The 16413-nt window shown below is 42.7% G+C and overlaps 1 protein-coding gene across 1 annotated transcript; it reads left to right on the top strand.

Annotated features, from left to right (window-relative positions):
- The first annotated feature begins 669 nt into the window (after positions 1 to 669).
- Positions 670 to 9323, top strand: LOC542872 (probable sucrose-phosphate synthase 4). Its single transcript, XM_044482309.1, has 13 exons — positions 670 to 1071; positions 1214 to 1303; positions 2823 to 3064; positions 3747 to 3810; positions 4097 to 4795; positions 4884 to 4997; positions 5108 to 5239; positions 5383 to 5559; positions 6038 to 6091; positions 6178 to 6240; positions 6321 to 7256; positions 7371 to 7498; positions 8595 to 9323. The coding sequence occupies exons 1-13, from the start codon at positions 832 to 834 to the stop codon at positions 8869 to 8871; spliced, it is 3216 nt and encodes a 1071-aa protein (XP_044338244.1). The 5' UTR covers positions 670 to 831; the 3' UTR covers positions 8872 to 9323.
- The last annotated feature ends 7090 nt before the right edge of the window (positions 9324 to 16413 follow it).

Below are 16413 nucleotides of genomic sequence, written 5' to 3'. Positions count from 1 at the left end.
CCACCGCCGCCCTATTTCAGTCGTCCATTGCGGGACCTGCGCTCCCCTCGACCCCCACCGCCCGCCTTCAAGTTTCCCATCGCCATTCCTTGAGCTCGGTGCCGCCGCTCGTCCTCAAGCTCCGCCACCATGACGAGCGATTTCGGCGTCGGCCCAGTCAGAATCCCGCCGTCCGTCCGCCATCGGACCCGCCTTCCAGCCACCCGACAACGCCATCCCCCAAGCTCCGCGCGGCTGCTGACAACACTCGAGCTCTGCCGTCGCCGCCGCCTTCCGGCCCGCTCGCCGCGCTTCGATCCCGCCGATTCCGACCTCCAGTTTTCCTCCGCTGCAACGCACGCACATATTTGCTACTCGTAAATAAAAGGAAAAAAAAGAGCGGTGATGCGGGCTCAAGTGGGCACGTGGCGTCCTCTGGTCGGTCGGTCGACGGGGGCTGAAAGAAAAACCCGTCGGTTGAGGGGGATATTCCCCCCGGGTTTAATATTCCAGGAGATTTCAACTGTTGAAGATGCTTTGATTTGGACACAGCTGTCCACCCCGGGACGCGACGTGGCGCACGCTGACGGCAACCGGAGAAGAAACCTACGGAAACCCCCACCCACCGGTGGTATCTTCACTGCGAATCTCCCTTTGCCAGCTTTGCTTCGGGAAGGCTCAAACCATGGTCATCATTAGCAGTCGCTAGCACTGCCACCGATTCCCAATCCTTCCACAACCCTCCCCGCCCCGCTCCGCTCCGATCCCCCACCCACCTCCCCGCCCCCCACCGCATCTCATCTCATCTCGTCGCCGGAGAGAGCACCGGGGAGCGAGCGCGCGGGCGGCGCGATGGTGGGGAACGACTGGATCAACAGCTACCTGGAGGCCATCCTGGACGCGGGGGGCGCCGCGGGGGAAATCTCGGCCGCCTCAACGGCGCCCGGGGGCGGCGGCGACGCGGCGGAGAAGAGGCGGGACAAGTCGTCGCTCATGCTGCGGGAGCGCGGCCGCTTCAACCCGGCGCGCTACTTCGTCGAGGAGGTCATCTCCGGCTTCGACGAGACCGACCTCTACAAGACCTGGGTCCGCGTAAGCCTTCCTCGCCGCCCCTCCTCGCTCCTCGTGTCTTAGCTAGCTGCTTGCTCCAGATTGGATTAGATTAGATTAGCTTAGGTGGCGAGATTTTGATTGTTTCCGGTGATTTATTATGGATTTTTGTTGTATGCATCAGACGTCGGCGATGAGGAGCCCGCAGGAGCGGAACACGCGGCTGGAGAACATGTCCTGGCGGATCTGGAACCTCGCCAGGAAGAAGAAGCAGGTATGCCTGCCCCGATTTGCTTGTCAACTTTATGTACTCTCTAAGTAGCAGCGCTGCTGGTGCCAAACTGTTGGGGGGCAGTTCAGTGCTGGTGCCAGCCAAACACATTAAACTAGTCTAGTTGCTGGTTAGTGATTATGTATGTGGCTGGGCATTATATTTGTTTCTGTTGCACCAGGGAATGCTGAACCGTAGTCGTTCCGCATATGCATTGGCTCCCCGGGTGGTGCTGACAGTAATGATGGGTCCCCATTGTAGCATATGTCTGCTCTGTTTCCTTCCTTCTTGTTAGCTAGAATGCCCCAATTCTTTAATGTGTTGTTTTGGATGAACTCTCTCCTGTCACAAAGCACATATGCTGCTTGAAGGATTTGGTACACCTGCACGTCTTGGGAATGCAATGGTTATCCAGTTATCCTGCCTGAACTGACTGTCCACCCTTGATGATAAAAAGTCGTTTCGTATAACCATTCAAACGACAGTAGTAGTCCATTGTCGGGTGTGATTCAGAAAATAAATAAATGTTATGTCTGACAGTTTACAATTCATGATTCATAGGACATCTTCAGCTAACTATCAGGGCCAACGGCCTGTCCTGGTGCTACTCTTTTTGTGGCCCTGCTATTTAGACCTGTAATTCTGTTTCTTTTGCTGAAAAGCAACTGCGCGTCACAGTTTGGGATCTATTCTAGTTCTGTCAAGGCGTTAGCACTGATATTCCAACTACATGTACTTCTTATAGTTGTAGTTACAGCCCTACAGCTAATGATAGTACATGGATTCTAAACGCACTCTAGTTATACCAATCACAGCATACCAAGCGCATTGCTAATCCCAGAACATTCTCCTTTCAGGCAAGCAATTTTATATCAGTCACGCATTCTAGTTTTCTCATACTCCTATTCTGTGTCAAACTTTGGTGTTTCGAATATGCTTTTACACTCCGACCGCAATAATCAAGTGTTCAACTAATGATTTTGTTACTATGTCTTCTGATGTAACTCATGATGGTCAGTCAATTGCCTTACACATATATGTTGCTTGACCTTTGTGGTTTTGATGCTCCTTCAGTCTTGAGAATAATGTTGTTCTTTCACTTGGCTCTTGTGTTCAGTGAAATAATTAACTGCTTTAGCTAGTAATCATGTTCTCCTAAGACTTCTAATATAATCACCAAAGGTCACTTATCACAGGTGCACACACAATATTCCTTCTGGTTAGATGGGAGTTTTTTTTACTGGTCACATTTCTTGAACCAATCATCTCAATTGTTCTGAGCCCCCAAGTGACTATACTATCTCTCATGCCATTTATGATATCATATTTACTTATACACTAATCATGGAAGGAGTTTTTACCCTGGTAGCTTCTTGAATTTTAGTAAAAGGAGTAAATACAAAAACTGATTTGAACACTCCTCATTCCCCAAGTATACATCAACATGAGCACATGTTTCCGCCAACATTTCAGTTTTACATCACGATGTTTAATATTTTCCATCTTGAATTATTTAATACAGATTGAAGGCGAGGAAGCCTCCCGCTCATCGAAGAAACGTCTTGAGCGTGAGAAGGCCCGTCGAGATGCTGCTGCTGATTTGTCTGAGGACCTATCTGACGGAGAAAAAGGAGAACATATTAATGAATCATCTATTCACGCTGAGAGTACAAGGGGACACATGCCAAGGATAGGTTCAACTGATGCTATTGATGTTTGGGCAAATCAGCACAAAGATAAAAAACTGTACATAGTGCTAGTAAGGTATGGCTCTAATTTTGTTCTAGGGATCATATTGGTCTCACCCTATGTGTTTGCTTTTAGAAAGTTCAGTTATAGCGGTTTCAAATAGATACCTTTTGGTGAAGTAGGAATGATCAGAGTGACAGTTCAATGCATTATGAGTTTATGGCTGTTTAAACATAGTTACCTGATTGCTCCAAATACTGTGGAGCTCCAATCCACAAAAGAGCGATTTGTGAAAGAGTAGGTGGTATCTAGTGGATATGAATACACCCACTATGCAGAGGTCATGGTTTTTCCATGAAATTTTAATGGTTTAGATGTACGTGGGCCTTGCAATTTTGTTGTGTCTACCTATGGACCTGGTTCTGCCAATGTGCACAAAGTATATCCACTACATGCTGGATTGAGATAGTAGCCAAGTCTCATTCATAGTCCTTGCCTTCGTACCTAAGCATGCATAGGGTTCTGGATTGGGGTAGTAGCCAAGTCTCATCCAAATGCACAGGGAGCTCAAAGAGGAGTGAAGTCACCTCCGTTTGTATGGAACATGCGCGCGTCCTCATCATGGGGCCCCTTGGACTTGATTTTAGGTTTTCATAATGTTAGTAGCCCAAGGAAGAGGCGCTATTAAATTTTTTTGAAGTACATGAACATTGTTTACATGGATGATTTTATTTTGACATCTTCTGTCTTTGTGCAGCATTCATGGTCTTATACGTGGTGAGAATATGGAGCTTGGGCGTGATTCAGATACAGGTGGCCAGGTACTTCTTGCGTCTCCCTCATTTTCATGTTTGCGTCCTTGATGTTAGCTTCATATCTGTACTTACATTCCTGGTTGGTTAGCTTGTTGTTTATCTTGTTGCTAGTTGCTACGTACTCCCTCCGATCCAAATTAGTTGTCGCTGAAACGGATGTATCTAGCACTGAAATACGTCTAGATACATCCATTTCAGCGACAACTAAGATGGATAGGAGGGAGTAATACTTACAGGTTGGTCTATATGCCATTGATGGTTGAGTTCAACTAACTGGTTCCATAACCTGCAGGTCAAATATGTTGTAGAGCTTGCTAGGGCGTTAGGTGAAACACCTGGAGTATATAGAGTGGATCTGCTGACAAGGCAGATTTCTGCACCTGATGTTGATTGGAGTTATGGGGAACCTACAGAGATGCTGAGTCCAAGAAATTCAGAGAATCTTGGGGATGACATGGGTGAAAGCAGTGGTGCTTATATTGTCAGGATACCATTTGGGCCAAGAGAAAAGTATATCCCTAAAGAGCAGCTCTGGCCCCACATCCAGGAATTTGTTGACGGTGCACTTGTCCATATCATGCAAATGTCCAAGGTTCTTGGAGAACAAGTTGGCAATGGCCAACCAGTATGGCCTGTTGTTATCCATGGACACTATGCTGATGCAGGCGATTCTGCTGCTTTATTATCTGGGGCACTCAATGTGCCAATGGTCTTCACAGGTCATTCTCTTGGCAGAGACAAGTTAGAGCAACTTCTAAAGCAAGGGCGTCAAACCAGGGATGAAGTAAATGCAACATACAAGATAATGCGACGGATTGAGGCTGAGGAACTTTGTCTTGATGCATCTGAAATTGTAATCACTAGCACTAGGCAAGAGATAGATAAACAATGGGGATTATATAATGGATTTGATGTGATTATGGAGAGGAAACTTAGAGCAAGAATAAAGCGTGGTGTTAGCTGCTATGGTCGTGAAATGCCTCGTATGGTTGTAAGTCCATCTACATTGATTCCTTTCTGGTCTAATAGATTTCATTATTTCACTATATTATATGCTTACTGTTATATGATATGATCAGCCAATTCCTCCTGGTATGGAGTTCAGCCATATAGTGCCTCATGATGTTGATCTTGATAGTGAAGAAGCGAATGAAGTTGGCTCAGATTCACCAGATCCACCTGTTTGGGCCGATGTAGGTTCTCCATTTTATCCCCCCATAAAGAGATATGCAGGAATAATTGTTGATGTTCCACTGGGATCGCGTGTTATATTTACCTACTTTTCTGGTTAAAACAATTTCAGATAATGCGCTTCTTCTCGAACCCTCGCAAGCCCATGATTCTCGCTCTTGCTCGTCCAGATCCCAAGAAGAACATCACTACGCTGGTTAAGGCATTTGGTGAACACCATGAACTGAGAAATTTAGCAAACCTTGTATGTGCCAGTACTGTGTAGTTTCTCTTGTTGCCTTAATTATATATTTTTTTGCTATACGGCGGTTTAGTTATCATTAATAATCTTCTGCCATCAACTATCACTGCCTGTTCCCAGTCTTTATAACTATTCTTTATCGGCAGACGTTGATCATGGGTAACCGTGATGTTATTGATGAAATGTCAAGCACAAATGGAGCTGTTTTGACATCAGTACTCAAGTTAATTGACAAGTATGATCTATATGGGCAAGTGGCATACCCCAAGCACCATAAGCAATCTGAAGTTCCAGATATTTATCGTCTAGCGGCAAGAACAAAGGTAACCAAGTGTATCTTTATATTTTGAAATGTTTCGGTGGCCTTATATAATAAGTGTGCTAGTGGATTCTCTGACATCGTATCATAATTAAGTTATGATTGGATGCAATGGGCCTACTGGTTCTCACATTTTAACTATCTGTCAGTATTACTCCCTCCGTTCCTAAATATAAGTCTTTCTAAGAGATTTCATTATGGACTACGTACGGATGTATATGAACATAGTTTAGAGTGTAGATTGACTCATTTTGCTCCGTATGTAATCTATATTAGAATCTCTAGAAAGACTTATATTTAGGAACGGAGGGAGTAGTTAGCTGATGCATATCTTGTGTTCTAATTTTAATGGCTTTGGCAATTTGCCTAGTCTTTTTTGCTCACTCTGACTTGCAGCAACAAACTGACCGTGCTGCTTCTTTGTGCCCTACTCACATTTTTATACATAAATATATGCTTATTTTAGTTTCTGTTGTTTCCAGGGGGTGTTTATTAACTGTGCTTATATTGAACCATTTGGGCTCACCTTGATCGAGGTTACTTCTGCAACATTTCATTTTATTGTTACTCTATCTGTGGATTGATAATGTTTATGCAAGCTTTACATCTTGTTGCCTGCCAGGCTGCTGCTTATGGTCTACCTATGGTTGCTACCCAAAATGGTGGGCCTGTCGATATACACCGGGTACTGTTCTGCTATCTTGGTTTACGTTTTGCAGTGACTCACTTTTTGTTCTGCCTATTGATGTCCTCTTTTTTATTCAGGTTCTTGACAATGGCATTCTTGTTGATCCCCACAATCAAAATGATATAGCTGAGGCACTTTATAGACTTGTTTCTGATAAGCAATTGTGGGCAAAATGCCGTCAGAATGGTCTGGATAATATCCATCGATTTTCTTGGCCTGAACATTGCAAAAACTATTTGTCACGGGTTGGTACGCTCAAGTCTAGACATCCACGATGGCAAAAGAGCGATGATGCTACTGAAGTTTCTGAAACAGATTCACGTGGTGACTCTTTGAGGGATATTCATGATATATCACTTAACTTGAAGATCTCCTTGGACAGTGAAAAATCAGGCAGCATGTCAAAATATGGAAGGAGTTCAACCAGTGACAGGAGAAACCTTGAGGATGCTGTACAAAAATTTTCAGAAGCTGTTAGTGCTGGCACAAAGGATGAGTCTGGTGAGAAAGCTGGGGCCACCACAGGCTCCAATAAATGGCCATCTCTGCGAAGGAGAAAACACATCGTTGTTATTGCTGTAGATTCTGTGCAAGATGCGGACTTGGTTCAGATTATCAAAAACATTTTTCAGGCTTCAAACAAAGAAAAATCATCTGGTGCTCTTGGTTTTGTATTGTCAACATCTCGAGCAGCATCAGAGATACATCCTTTGTTAACATCTGGGGGCATAGAAATTACTGATTTTGATGCCTTCATATGCAGCAGTGGCAGTGATCTTTGCTATCCATCTTCAAATTCAGAAGACATGCTTAGCCCTGCCGAGCTTCCATTTATGATCGATCTTGATTATCACTCTCAGATTCAATATCGTTGGGGAGGAGAAGGTTTAAGGAAGACACTAATTCGTTGGGCAGCAGAAAAGAATAGCGAGAGTGGAAAAGAAGCAGTTGTTGAAGATGACGAATGTTCATCCACTTACTGCATTTCATTTAAAGTGAAGAATACTGAGGCTGTACGTTTGTTCTTCGTCCTGTTATGCCCTCTTCATCTACTTCTTCACTGATTTTCTCAACCTTCCCTACTATAGCCGGTGTTCTTATTATGCTTCAACTTTCAACTGTTTTAGGTCCCTCCTGTGAAGGATCTTAGGAAGACAATGAGAATTCAAGCATTGCGCTGTCATGTATTGTACAGCCATGATGGCAGCAAGTTGAACTTCATACCTGTTCTAGCATCACGATCCCAAGCACTAAGGTTTGTTTATTCCTATAAATGTTGTATATATTTTCTGAACACAGCCTTCAGTCCACAGTTGAGTAAAATGCTATACTTTGTACGGTTATAATCTATCTGACAGTACATGTTAACCGTTCTAGGATGTTTGTAGTTCTGATTATCAATTTGTATGAAGTGTTTTTGGAGGTATCAGAGTATATAGATTGATCGCATATATTACAAAAGAAAATAGCGGTCATAGTAGAACATCGTTATGTCAATGTCCTGAATGACTTATATTATACTCTGATACTAGAATACATATTTGATGTTGAAATGACGATATTCATTGTTTAATAAATGTAAAGATATAGTAGAAGTTAGTAATGTGCCATGCAATGTGCCATGCACAGTACTCCCTCTATTTCTAAATATAAGTCTTTTTAGAGATTTCAGTAGGGACTATATACGGATGTATATAGACGTATTATAGAGTGTAGATTCACTCATTTTGCTCCGTATGTACTCCCTCCGTTCCTAAATATTTGTCTTTCTAGAGATTTCAACAAGTGAGTACATACGAAGTAAAATCAATGAATCTACACTCTAAAATATGTCTACATACATCCGTATGTTGTAGTCTATTTGAAATGTGTAGAACGACAAATATTTGGGAACGGAGGGAGTAGTTCATAGTGGGATCTTTAAAAAGACTTATATTTAGGAATGGAGGGAGTATTTTTTATTCGTTTAAGAGGCATGGATTGCTGGAGAAACTTTAATAATCTGGTTCCCAATACAAACATAATAGAAGTAAGATGTATGTAGGCGTGTTCTGCAAGCATCGATTGGCTGACAAAATCTATTAAGCATCAGAAGGCTGAAGGCTAGCAAGGGCGAGACCTGTGTTTGGGCTTTGGACCACAGTTAGATTTAGGCTTTCCTTTAGTGTTCTTTTTTTCTTCTTTCCTGTAGGGTCGTTTGACACCTCATTGTTGTATCTAGACTACTTTCCTACCTAATGAGAAGGTGCGATATGCTCTTTCATGTATACTAATAACTGCATGCTCAGACAAATCTGCCAAAAATTGGCAACTACATAGTCCTGATGGTATGTTTGTTCATCTTTGTCCAGGTACTTGTATATAAGGTGGGGCGTAGAGCTGTCGAACATGACGGTGGTTGTTGGTGAAAGCGGCGATACAGATTATGAAGGGCTACTCGGAGGCGTGCAGAAGACCATCATACTCAAAGGCTCATTTAATTCCGCGCCAAACCAGCTTCATGCCGCCAGAAACTATTCGCTAGAGGATGTCGTATCGTTTGACAAGCCAGGAATTGCTTCCGTCGACGGTTATGCCCCAGATATCCTAAAATCAGCTCTACAACAATTTGGTGCCCTGCAGGGCTAGAATCACCAGCTTTGTCAGAGTCAGCAGAGGAATAAAGTAGGTGTGTGGAGGCACACTTTTGCTGTGGGGTCGCACACGAGACACGGCGGCCTCGTCCCGTGCCTGGTATCTGGATAGGGCGCGACCGTGGCGGCAATCGAGCACAAGGGTGTGGCTTGCATGCTCGGTTTATCCCTTCGGATTTTGTGACCTACATTCCATTTTCAACGCATGGTGAAATTGTTCATAGGTTCCAAATAAATACAGTTAGTATCGAACTATGGTCATAAAGCGTGTGCTATAGGGAATGAAGTACCCTGTTGTTTGGAAACCATATATATACCCAACAATGTGCATGCATCTCTACGAATAATTAGCATCTCCAAGGAGCTAGAGCTGGAGCGAGCAATCTTAATTTTAGTGGATTGTGTAAAAACAATTTCCTCACCAGTTGTTTCTGTTTTCTTTATTCATGTATCCTTAGCTCCTTCACTTCTCCGCTCCGCTCTGATGATCAGCAGCAGAGTAGTACGTACTTTGCAACTGTGTATGTACACTGAAGCTGCTGCTGGTACTGCTTATTTTTTTTTTCGAAACGAAGGCAAAAGATTTGCCTCGTCGATTAATTAAGAGGAAGAGAATTGCCCAGTTAATTAACGGAAAACCGGGCGAAAACCGTTACATATAGACCACATGCGGACTACTCGCAAAGAAAGAAACTCCATGGCCCCACGGTCAACCCGACAAAAATATAAAACGAGCAACAACCACAATCGCTCGCACTTCTACATCGCAAAAAAAACCCCAACGAATCCAAAGCTGTAGACAACAAACACCAGCAAACCCACCAAGATGAGCCAATCACAGATGATGGCCGAAGAGACTGAGTATCATTCATTAAGCAGCCACGGACGCTTTACCAATGGCGCCACTCTTCTTGCCTATGCTCCTGAGAGCCTTCTTCACCTTCTTGATTTTACCCGAACAAGCCTTCTCCACTAGTAAGCAAGCAATTGTCTTGCCAGACCCAGGGCTAGCTGCCTCCAAGCCGGCGAGCAAGCGACCAAGCTTTTTCGCGAAGACCACCTCATCAATACGTGCCCACATAGCTTCACGGTCAAAGATGGGCGACCGGATGGACTTTAGCGCCTCAGAATTTGGTGCCAAAGCACCTACCTCATCAATCTCGGCACCCACAGGTGCCACCTGGCCCACAACCACAGGTGATAAGACAATAGCAGCATCCAAACCTCCACGATCCACCAATGCGAGAGGCTGACTGGGCTCCAACAACGGCGGTGAGGTCGCAATCGGCATCGTCAAGGCCCCTCCAACCGACTCCATCTCCGTAGGAAGCACCATCGAAATAGGCGAAGTGGGCTCCCCACAAAGCTTCTGCAGCTCAGGCATAATTTGCAGCACTGGTGCCACGACCTCAACAACGGCTTCACTCTTAGAAGCAATCGGCATGACAGTCAGCGACAACGGGCGAGATGTAGCATGAGGGGAGAGATCTCCATACATGCTTGCTTCCCCGTCAGCAAAACCAACCTGGATCTCGGGCAGCAGGGACACAACGGGCACAACCTGAAGCTTGGCGAGAGAAGCCTCTACACTTGCCAAAACGCTCCCAACTCGCGCAATGCAGTCGCTACTTCAAGCTCAGTGCCCAGGCACTGAGCGACACCAGATTGATCGGAGTTCGAGGATCGGAGTCCGAAGAATGCATCTGTCCAGTAGAATGATTGAGATTGCTTGCGATGACAATTGCCCAACCAACTACAGATTCGCCCCTGGTATAGAATATAGACACAATCTGGGTCATGCAGTTGTTCATACTGTGCCGCCTTCCCTTGCATTCTACTCCGTCCGAAATTACTTGTCGCTCAAATGAATATACATCCATTTTCGCAGAGAAGGCAAATATACACAAGCTGCTTTGGCCTACCATGTGGTGATGCACTTATATTTACATTACAGTAAGAATGGCCCTAGTTTTGAATCAGTCACGAGGGGGGAGGAATCCCCACCTGTATTTGTGCGAGAGAAATCAAATTGAAAACCTTAACAACCCAAGGGGCTACGATCCATAGATTTTACCCCCAACTTGGGGTGCCTTCATAGTGTCTAGGCCTGTTGATGTTGATCCTGCACTTTCAAGGGAAGCGGCGGAATGAATATACTTCCTCCGTTTCTAGATATAAGGCTTTTTTTTTAAAAGATTTTAATACGGTCTACATTCAGATCTTTCTAGTAATGACCCGACTTCTCCCTCCGTTTCCAAAGATTTTAATACGGCCTCAAACATATATTAGACGTGTTTTAGAGTCTAGCTCATTTTTCTCTGTACATAGTCTGTATTGAAATCTTAAAATGTGCATATATTTAGGAACGGAGGGAGTAGTACTTATCCTAGTTGTATGATAGACACCTCCTATGTGTACTAGTACTTGTGCGCTGAAAGCAGTGAAGAAGAAATATATGTTTATGCCCATGTTTCTTTCCATGCTAAGCACTGCTAGATTTCATATTGATTTAGCTGGAGTTTTCATATTTCCACAAGTGTTTGCTGATATCTCTCCCGCCTAATTTCCTTTGCCTTCTCACACCCGACTTATTTTGCAAATCACTTGATTTAGGTGTTGTGCATGGGCTCCGAATCAAGTGTATGATATCTGCTGCAGTGAAGCAGTACACATAGCACGTGAAAACCCATTGAGTTATTGTTGGTACACTTCTGCTTCAGTACACTCCCTTTAAAAATATTAACTGTGATCTCTGCATACCCCTTCATAATAAACGTATGATGGTATTCAAAAAAATATGTTGTCCACAATCTTTTCATACTCCTTCACAATAAAGAGTAAAAAAAAAGAGTATGACGGTCTTTAAAAAAAATGTTGTCCACGCCCAGCGCGCCTATATATCGCTTGAGGCATTTACAGTAATGACCCGGCCCATTAGAACACTTAAAATAAATAGAGGTGAAAAAGGAATGAACCCAAGTCTCCTGAATGCAGGATTGCAACACAAGCCACTAGCTAACTATTAACTTAGTGATAAAATAGTAGGGCGCAAGCAACTCATCGTAAAGGAGGCGATTTGTTCTGCTGGTTACCTATTTTTTTCTGTTTTCGTTTTTTCCTTTATTGTCCACCGGTTTTCTTGGTTTTCACTGTGTTATTATTTTCTTCTTCAAGTTTCTTGTTTCTTTCTTGGATTTCAATGACTTTTTTCGTCATCATTGGTTTTGTTTGGTCCGTTCTCGTTTTTTATCGGGTTTTTTGTTTCTCTCAGGTTTCAGTGTTTTTCCAAACACATTTTTGTATATATCTAATATATTTTTCCTATTAGACATTTACTGTTTTTCAAATACAAGATAAACATTTTTTAATACATGGTCAACAGTTTTTTATATAAACATTAAATATTTTTCAAATGCTTGATTAGCATTTTCCAAATATACAAGATTAACTGTTTTTAATACAGGATTAATATTTTTCCTATACACATTTAACATATTTCAAATGTTTGATTAACATTTTTCGGATACAAGATTAACATTTTTTCTATTCATATTTAACATTTTTCAAAAGCTTGACTAAATTTTTTGAAGTACTTTTCAAATATTTTTTTCAAATGCTTGGATCAACATTTTTCAAATAAAAGTTTAACTTTTTATAATACATGGTCAACATTTTATATATACACATTTAACACTTTTAAATGCTTGGTTAAATTTTTTAAAATACTTATTTAACTTTTTTGTCAAATGCTTGGATTAACTTTTGTGTTCAACTAATTTAACACAAATTATATATTTTTGTGTACATCAGAAATTTTTTCTCTCTATACATTTAACATTTTTCAAAATGCTTGATTAACATTTTTTTTCAAATGCTTTAGGTAAATTGTTTTTATAATACATCTGTTTGGAATTTTTGGAAGCATAAATGAAAGTAAAAATAAATTTAAAAAATGGAAACAAAAACGTGAAAACAGACGAGGTTGTGCCCTCCCGCACATTTGGGCTGGCCCATCTAGCGTCCGGCTTAATGGGAGGCCCCCGATAGGCGGCCTGTGTACGTACTGTCCGTACACGACCCGGCATACATGACATACTCAAACCCAACTCGACACTGTCAGCATTTTTTCTTTTCTTTTTTGAATCTTCAAAAAATGTGCGCCACAGGAGATTCGAACTCCAACCCTCAAGGTTTGTTCCTGTTTTTTAAATGGGTTTTATTCTAGTTATTTCCTTTTCCTTTTTCTGTTTTTTGAAATGTGTGATTTTTTTTCTATTGACAAATTTCAAGAAATGATTAGGACACAAGAATTTTTTTGATTGATAACTAGGGAACCAACCCATGGTTAGATGGTTAGGTAGACAGTGGTATTCCCAACCCACCAGGGTTCAAATTCTGGTGCTCGTATTTATCTTAGATTTATTTCGGGATTTCCGGTGATGCACGTTTAGTTGGAGGAGACGTTCTTGTCGACTACGAGGCGTTTATGGTGACTTAGTAAGATCTCAAGATGATATGTCGTCCCAGTCTCTCGGAGGTGCTCATAAGGGTAGGGTGTGTGTGCGTTCATCGGGGTGAGTGTATGCACGTATATACAAGTTGCGACACGTCCGACCTTTATCTACATTTTTTGGCCGAGAAAACTAGAGAAAATATTGAATTTGTCGAAAACTAAAACAACTTGGCATGATGCCTGGAATTGGTCATACAAGGGCATAAAAAAATTAGGATCATTTCAAGGATGTCGAGAAACAATATGCTCTCTGACAGAACCTTCTAATATATCCGAACACCCTCTGTTTAACATGGTCTTTTTTTTTGGAAATCTTTGAAATGACTCCTACTTCTGCAAGTAGGTGGCATGCCCCATGGTAGGCATCCATGTCAGATGTGAGTGATTTTCAACACCGTATGCAAGTTACGACACAGCCGACCATTGTTATCGGCCTTTTTGACCGAGAAAACTCCATAAAATACAAAATTTGTCGAAAAACAAAACAACATGGCATGATGCATGGAATTGGTCATACAAGGCCATGTTAATAAGATGGGGTCATTTCAAGGATGTTGAGAAACAACTTGGTCTTAGGTGGAGCTTTCTGGCCTACTTGAACATCCTCCGTTCAACATTGTCTATTTTTGGACAATTTTGAAATGACTCCAACTTTTGCAAGGAGGTGAGCGTGGCCATGGTTGTCATCCATGTCAGGTTTGAACGATTTCCGACGCTGTATGCAAGTTGCGATATGTCTGTCCATTTATCGGCCTTTTTTGTGTGAGAAAACTCCAGAAACACCAAAATTTATCGAAAGTCAAAACAAATTGGCATGGTGCCTTGAATTGGTCCTACAAGCCAATGACAAAAATTAGGGTCATTTGACACATGTCGAGAAACAATGTGCTCTTAGACAAAGCATACGGCCTACTCGGACACCCTACGTTAAACATGATATTTTTTTGGACATTCTTGAAATGAACCAACCTATGCGAGCATACCAGGTTTGAACCAAAAAGTATTTAAAATCATAGTTTAAACATGTTCATAAAAATATTATTTTAAGTATTTAACATAACTAATAAGTACAAAGGAACAAAATACAAAGCAGTAATAAATAAATGTTCGAAACTTTAGGCCCATGAGGCCCATTAACCCCCCGGGGGGTTCCGGTAACCCCCCGGTGATCCGGTTTTATCCGAAACTTCTCCGGAACGCTTCCGGTGTCCGAATATAGTCATCCAATATATCAATCTTTATGTCTCGACCATTTCGAGACTCCTCGTCATGTCCGTGATCACACCCGGGACTCCGAACTAACTTTGGTACATCAAAATGTATAAACTCATAATAACTGTCATCGTAACGTTTAAGCGTGCGGACCCTACGGTTCGAGAACAATGTAGACATGACCGAGACACGTCTCCGGTCAATAACCAATAGCGGGACCTGGATACCCATATTGGCTCCTACTTATTCTACGAAGATCTTTATCGGCCAGACCGCATAACAACATACGTTGTTCCCTTTGTCATCGGTATGTTACTTGCCCGAGATTCGATCGTCGGTATCCAATACCTAGTTCAATCTCATTACCGGCAAGTCTCTTTACTCGTTCTGTAATACATCATCTCACAACTAACTCATTAGTTGCATTGCTTGCAAGGCTTAAGTGATGTGCATTACCGAGAGGGCCCAGAGATACCTCTCCGATAATCGGAGTGACAAATCCTAATCTCGAAATACGCCAACCCAACATGTACCTTTGGAGACACCTGTAGAGCTCCTTTATAATCACCCAGTTACGTTGTGACGTTTGGTAGCACACAAAGTGTTCCTCCGGCAAACGGGAGTTGCATAATCTCATAGTCATAGGAACATGTATAAGTCATGAAGAAAGCAATAGCAACATACTAAACGATCAGGTGCTAAGCTAATGGAATGGGTCATGTCAATCAGATCATTCATCTAATGATGTGATCCCGTTAATCAAATAACAACTCTTTGTCCATGGTTAGGAAACATAACCATCTTTGATTAACGAGCTAGTCAAGTAGAGGCATACTAGTGACACTCTGTTTGTCTATGTATTCACACATGTATTATGTTTCCGGTTAATACAATTCTAGCATGAATAATAAACATCTATCATGAAATAAGGAAATAAATAATAACTTTATTATTGCCTCTAGGGCATATTTCCTTCAATTGTCACTGGTGTTGATGATACAGAGGCTTTACGGGTGGCCCACCTTCTTAATTACATCCTGGGATCCTTTCCCTTCAAGTACATGGGCCTCCCGATCTCCCCGGACAATTTATGTGCCAAGGAGTTTGCTCCTGCCGTTGCTAAGGTGGGGAATAGGGTGCTCCCGTGGCGGGGCAGATATAATACGAGTGCTGGGAAGGTTGCCTTAATTAATTCTTACCTCTCCTCCCTATCGATGTTTATCATGGGCTTTTATCTCCTGTCTGCTGGTACTCATGCCGGATTTGATAAGCATAGGGGTGCTTTCTTCTGGAACTCTGCGGACAATCGACGCAAATACAGACTAGTTAAGTGGAAAATTATCTGTAGACCCAAAAACCTAGGGGGATTGGGGATCACTAACACTGCTATTATGAACAGATGCCTCATGATCAAATGGTGTTGGAAAATCATGACCACGGGAGCTGACACCTTGTGGGTTTCTATTCTCAAAGCTAAGTATTTCCCAACTTCAAACCCTATGTTCGCCTCCTCTCGGGGAGGGTCTCAGTTTTGAAATGACCTTGTCAAGGTTCGACCTTTGTTTAAGGACCACGTCAAGTTTGTGGTTGGTAATGGAGCTTCCATTCGCTTTTGGCTCGACTGGTGGTGTGGAGATTCACCCCTCTTGGTGGTCTTCCCCACGCTATTTTCTTACCGCCCGAACCCGGACATCTCCATTGTGGATCTTTCGGCTAATAATTGGGACCTTGCCTTCCGGCGCTCGCTGTCTCCTGTAGAGTTGGAGGAATGTCAGCGGCTTGCTGCCCTCTTCCCCGTGCTCTTGGAGACTA

Source organism: Triticum aestivum, chromosome 3A (genome assembly GCF_018294505.1).
Source record: "Triticum aestivum cultivar Chinese Spring chromosome 3A, IWGSC CS RefSeq v2.1, whole genome shotgun sequence".
Taxonomy (NCBI): Eukaryota; Viridiplantae; Streptophyta; class Magnoliopsida; order Poales; family Poaceae; genus Triticum; species Triticum aestivum.
The sequence above is the reverse complement of the archived record's forward strand: the minus strand, read 5'-3'. Positions and strand labels throughout refer to the sequence as shown.

Coding starts and splice junctions, on each gene's coding strand:
- LOC542872 (XM_044482309.1), top strand. CDS start 832: ATGGTGGGGAACGACTGGATCAACAGCTACCTGGAGGCCATCCTGGAC. Junction 5,240..5,382: donor TGAGAAATTTAGCAAACCTT/GTATGTGCCAGT, acceptor CTTTATCGGCAG/ACGTTGATCATGGGTAACCG. Junction 7,257..7,370: donor AAGTGAAGAATACTGAGGCT/GTACGTTTGTTC, acceptor CAACTGTTTTAG/GTCCCTCCTGTGAAGGATCT.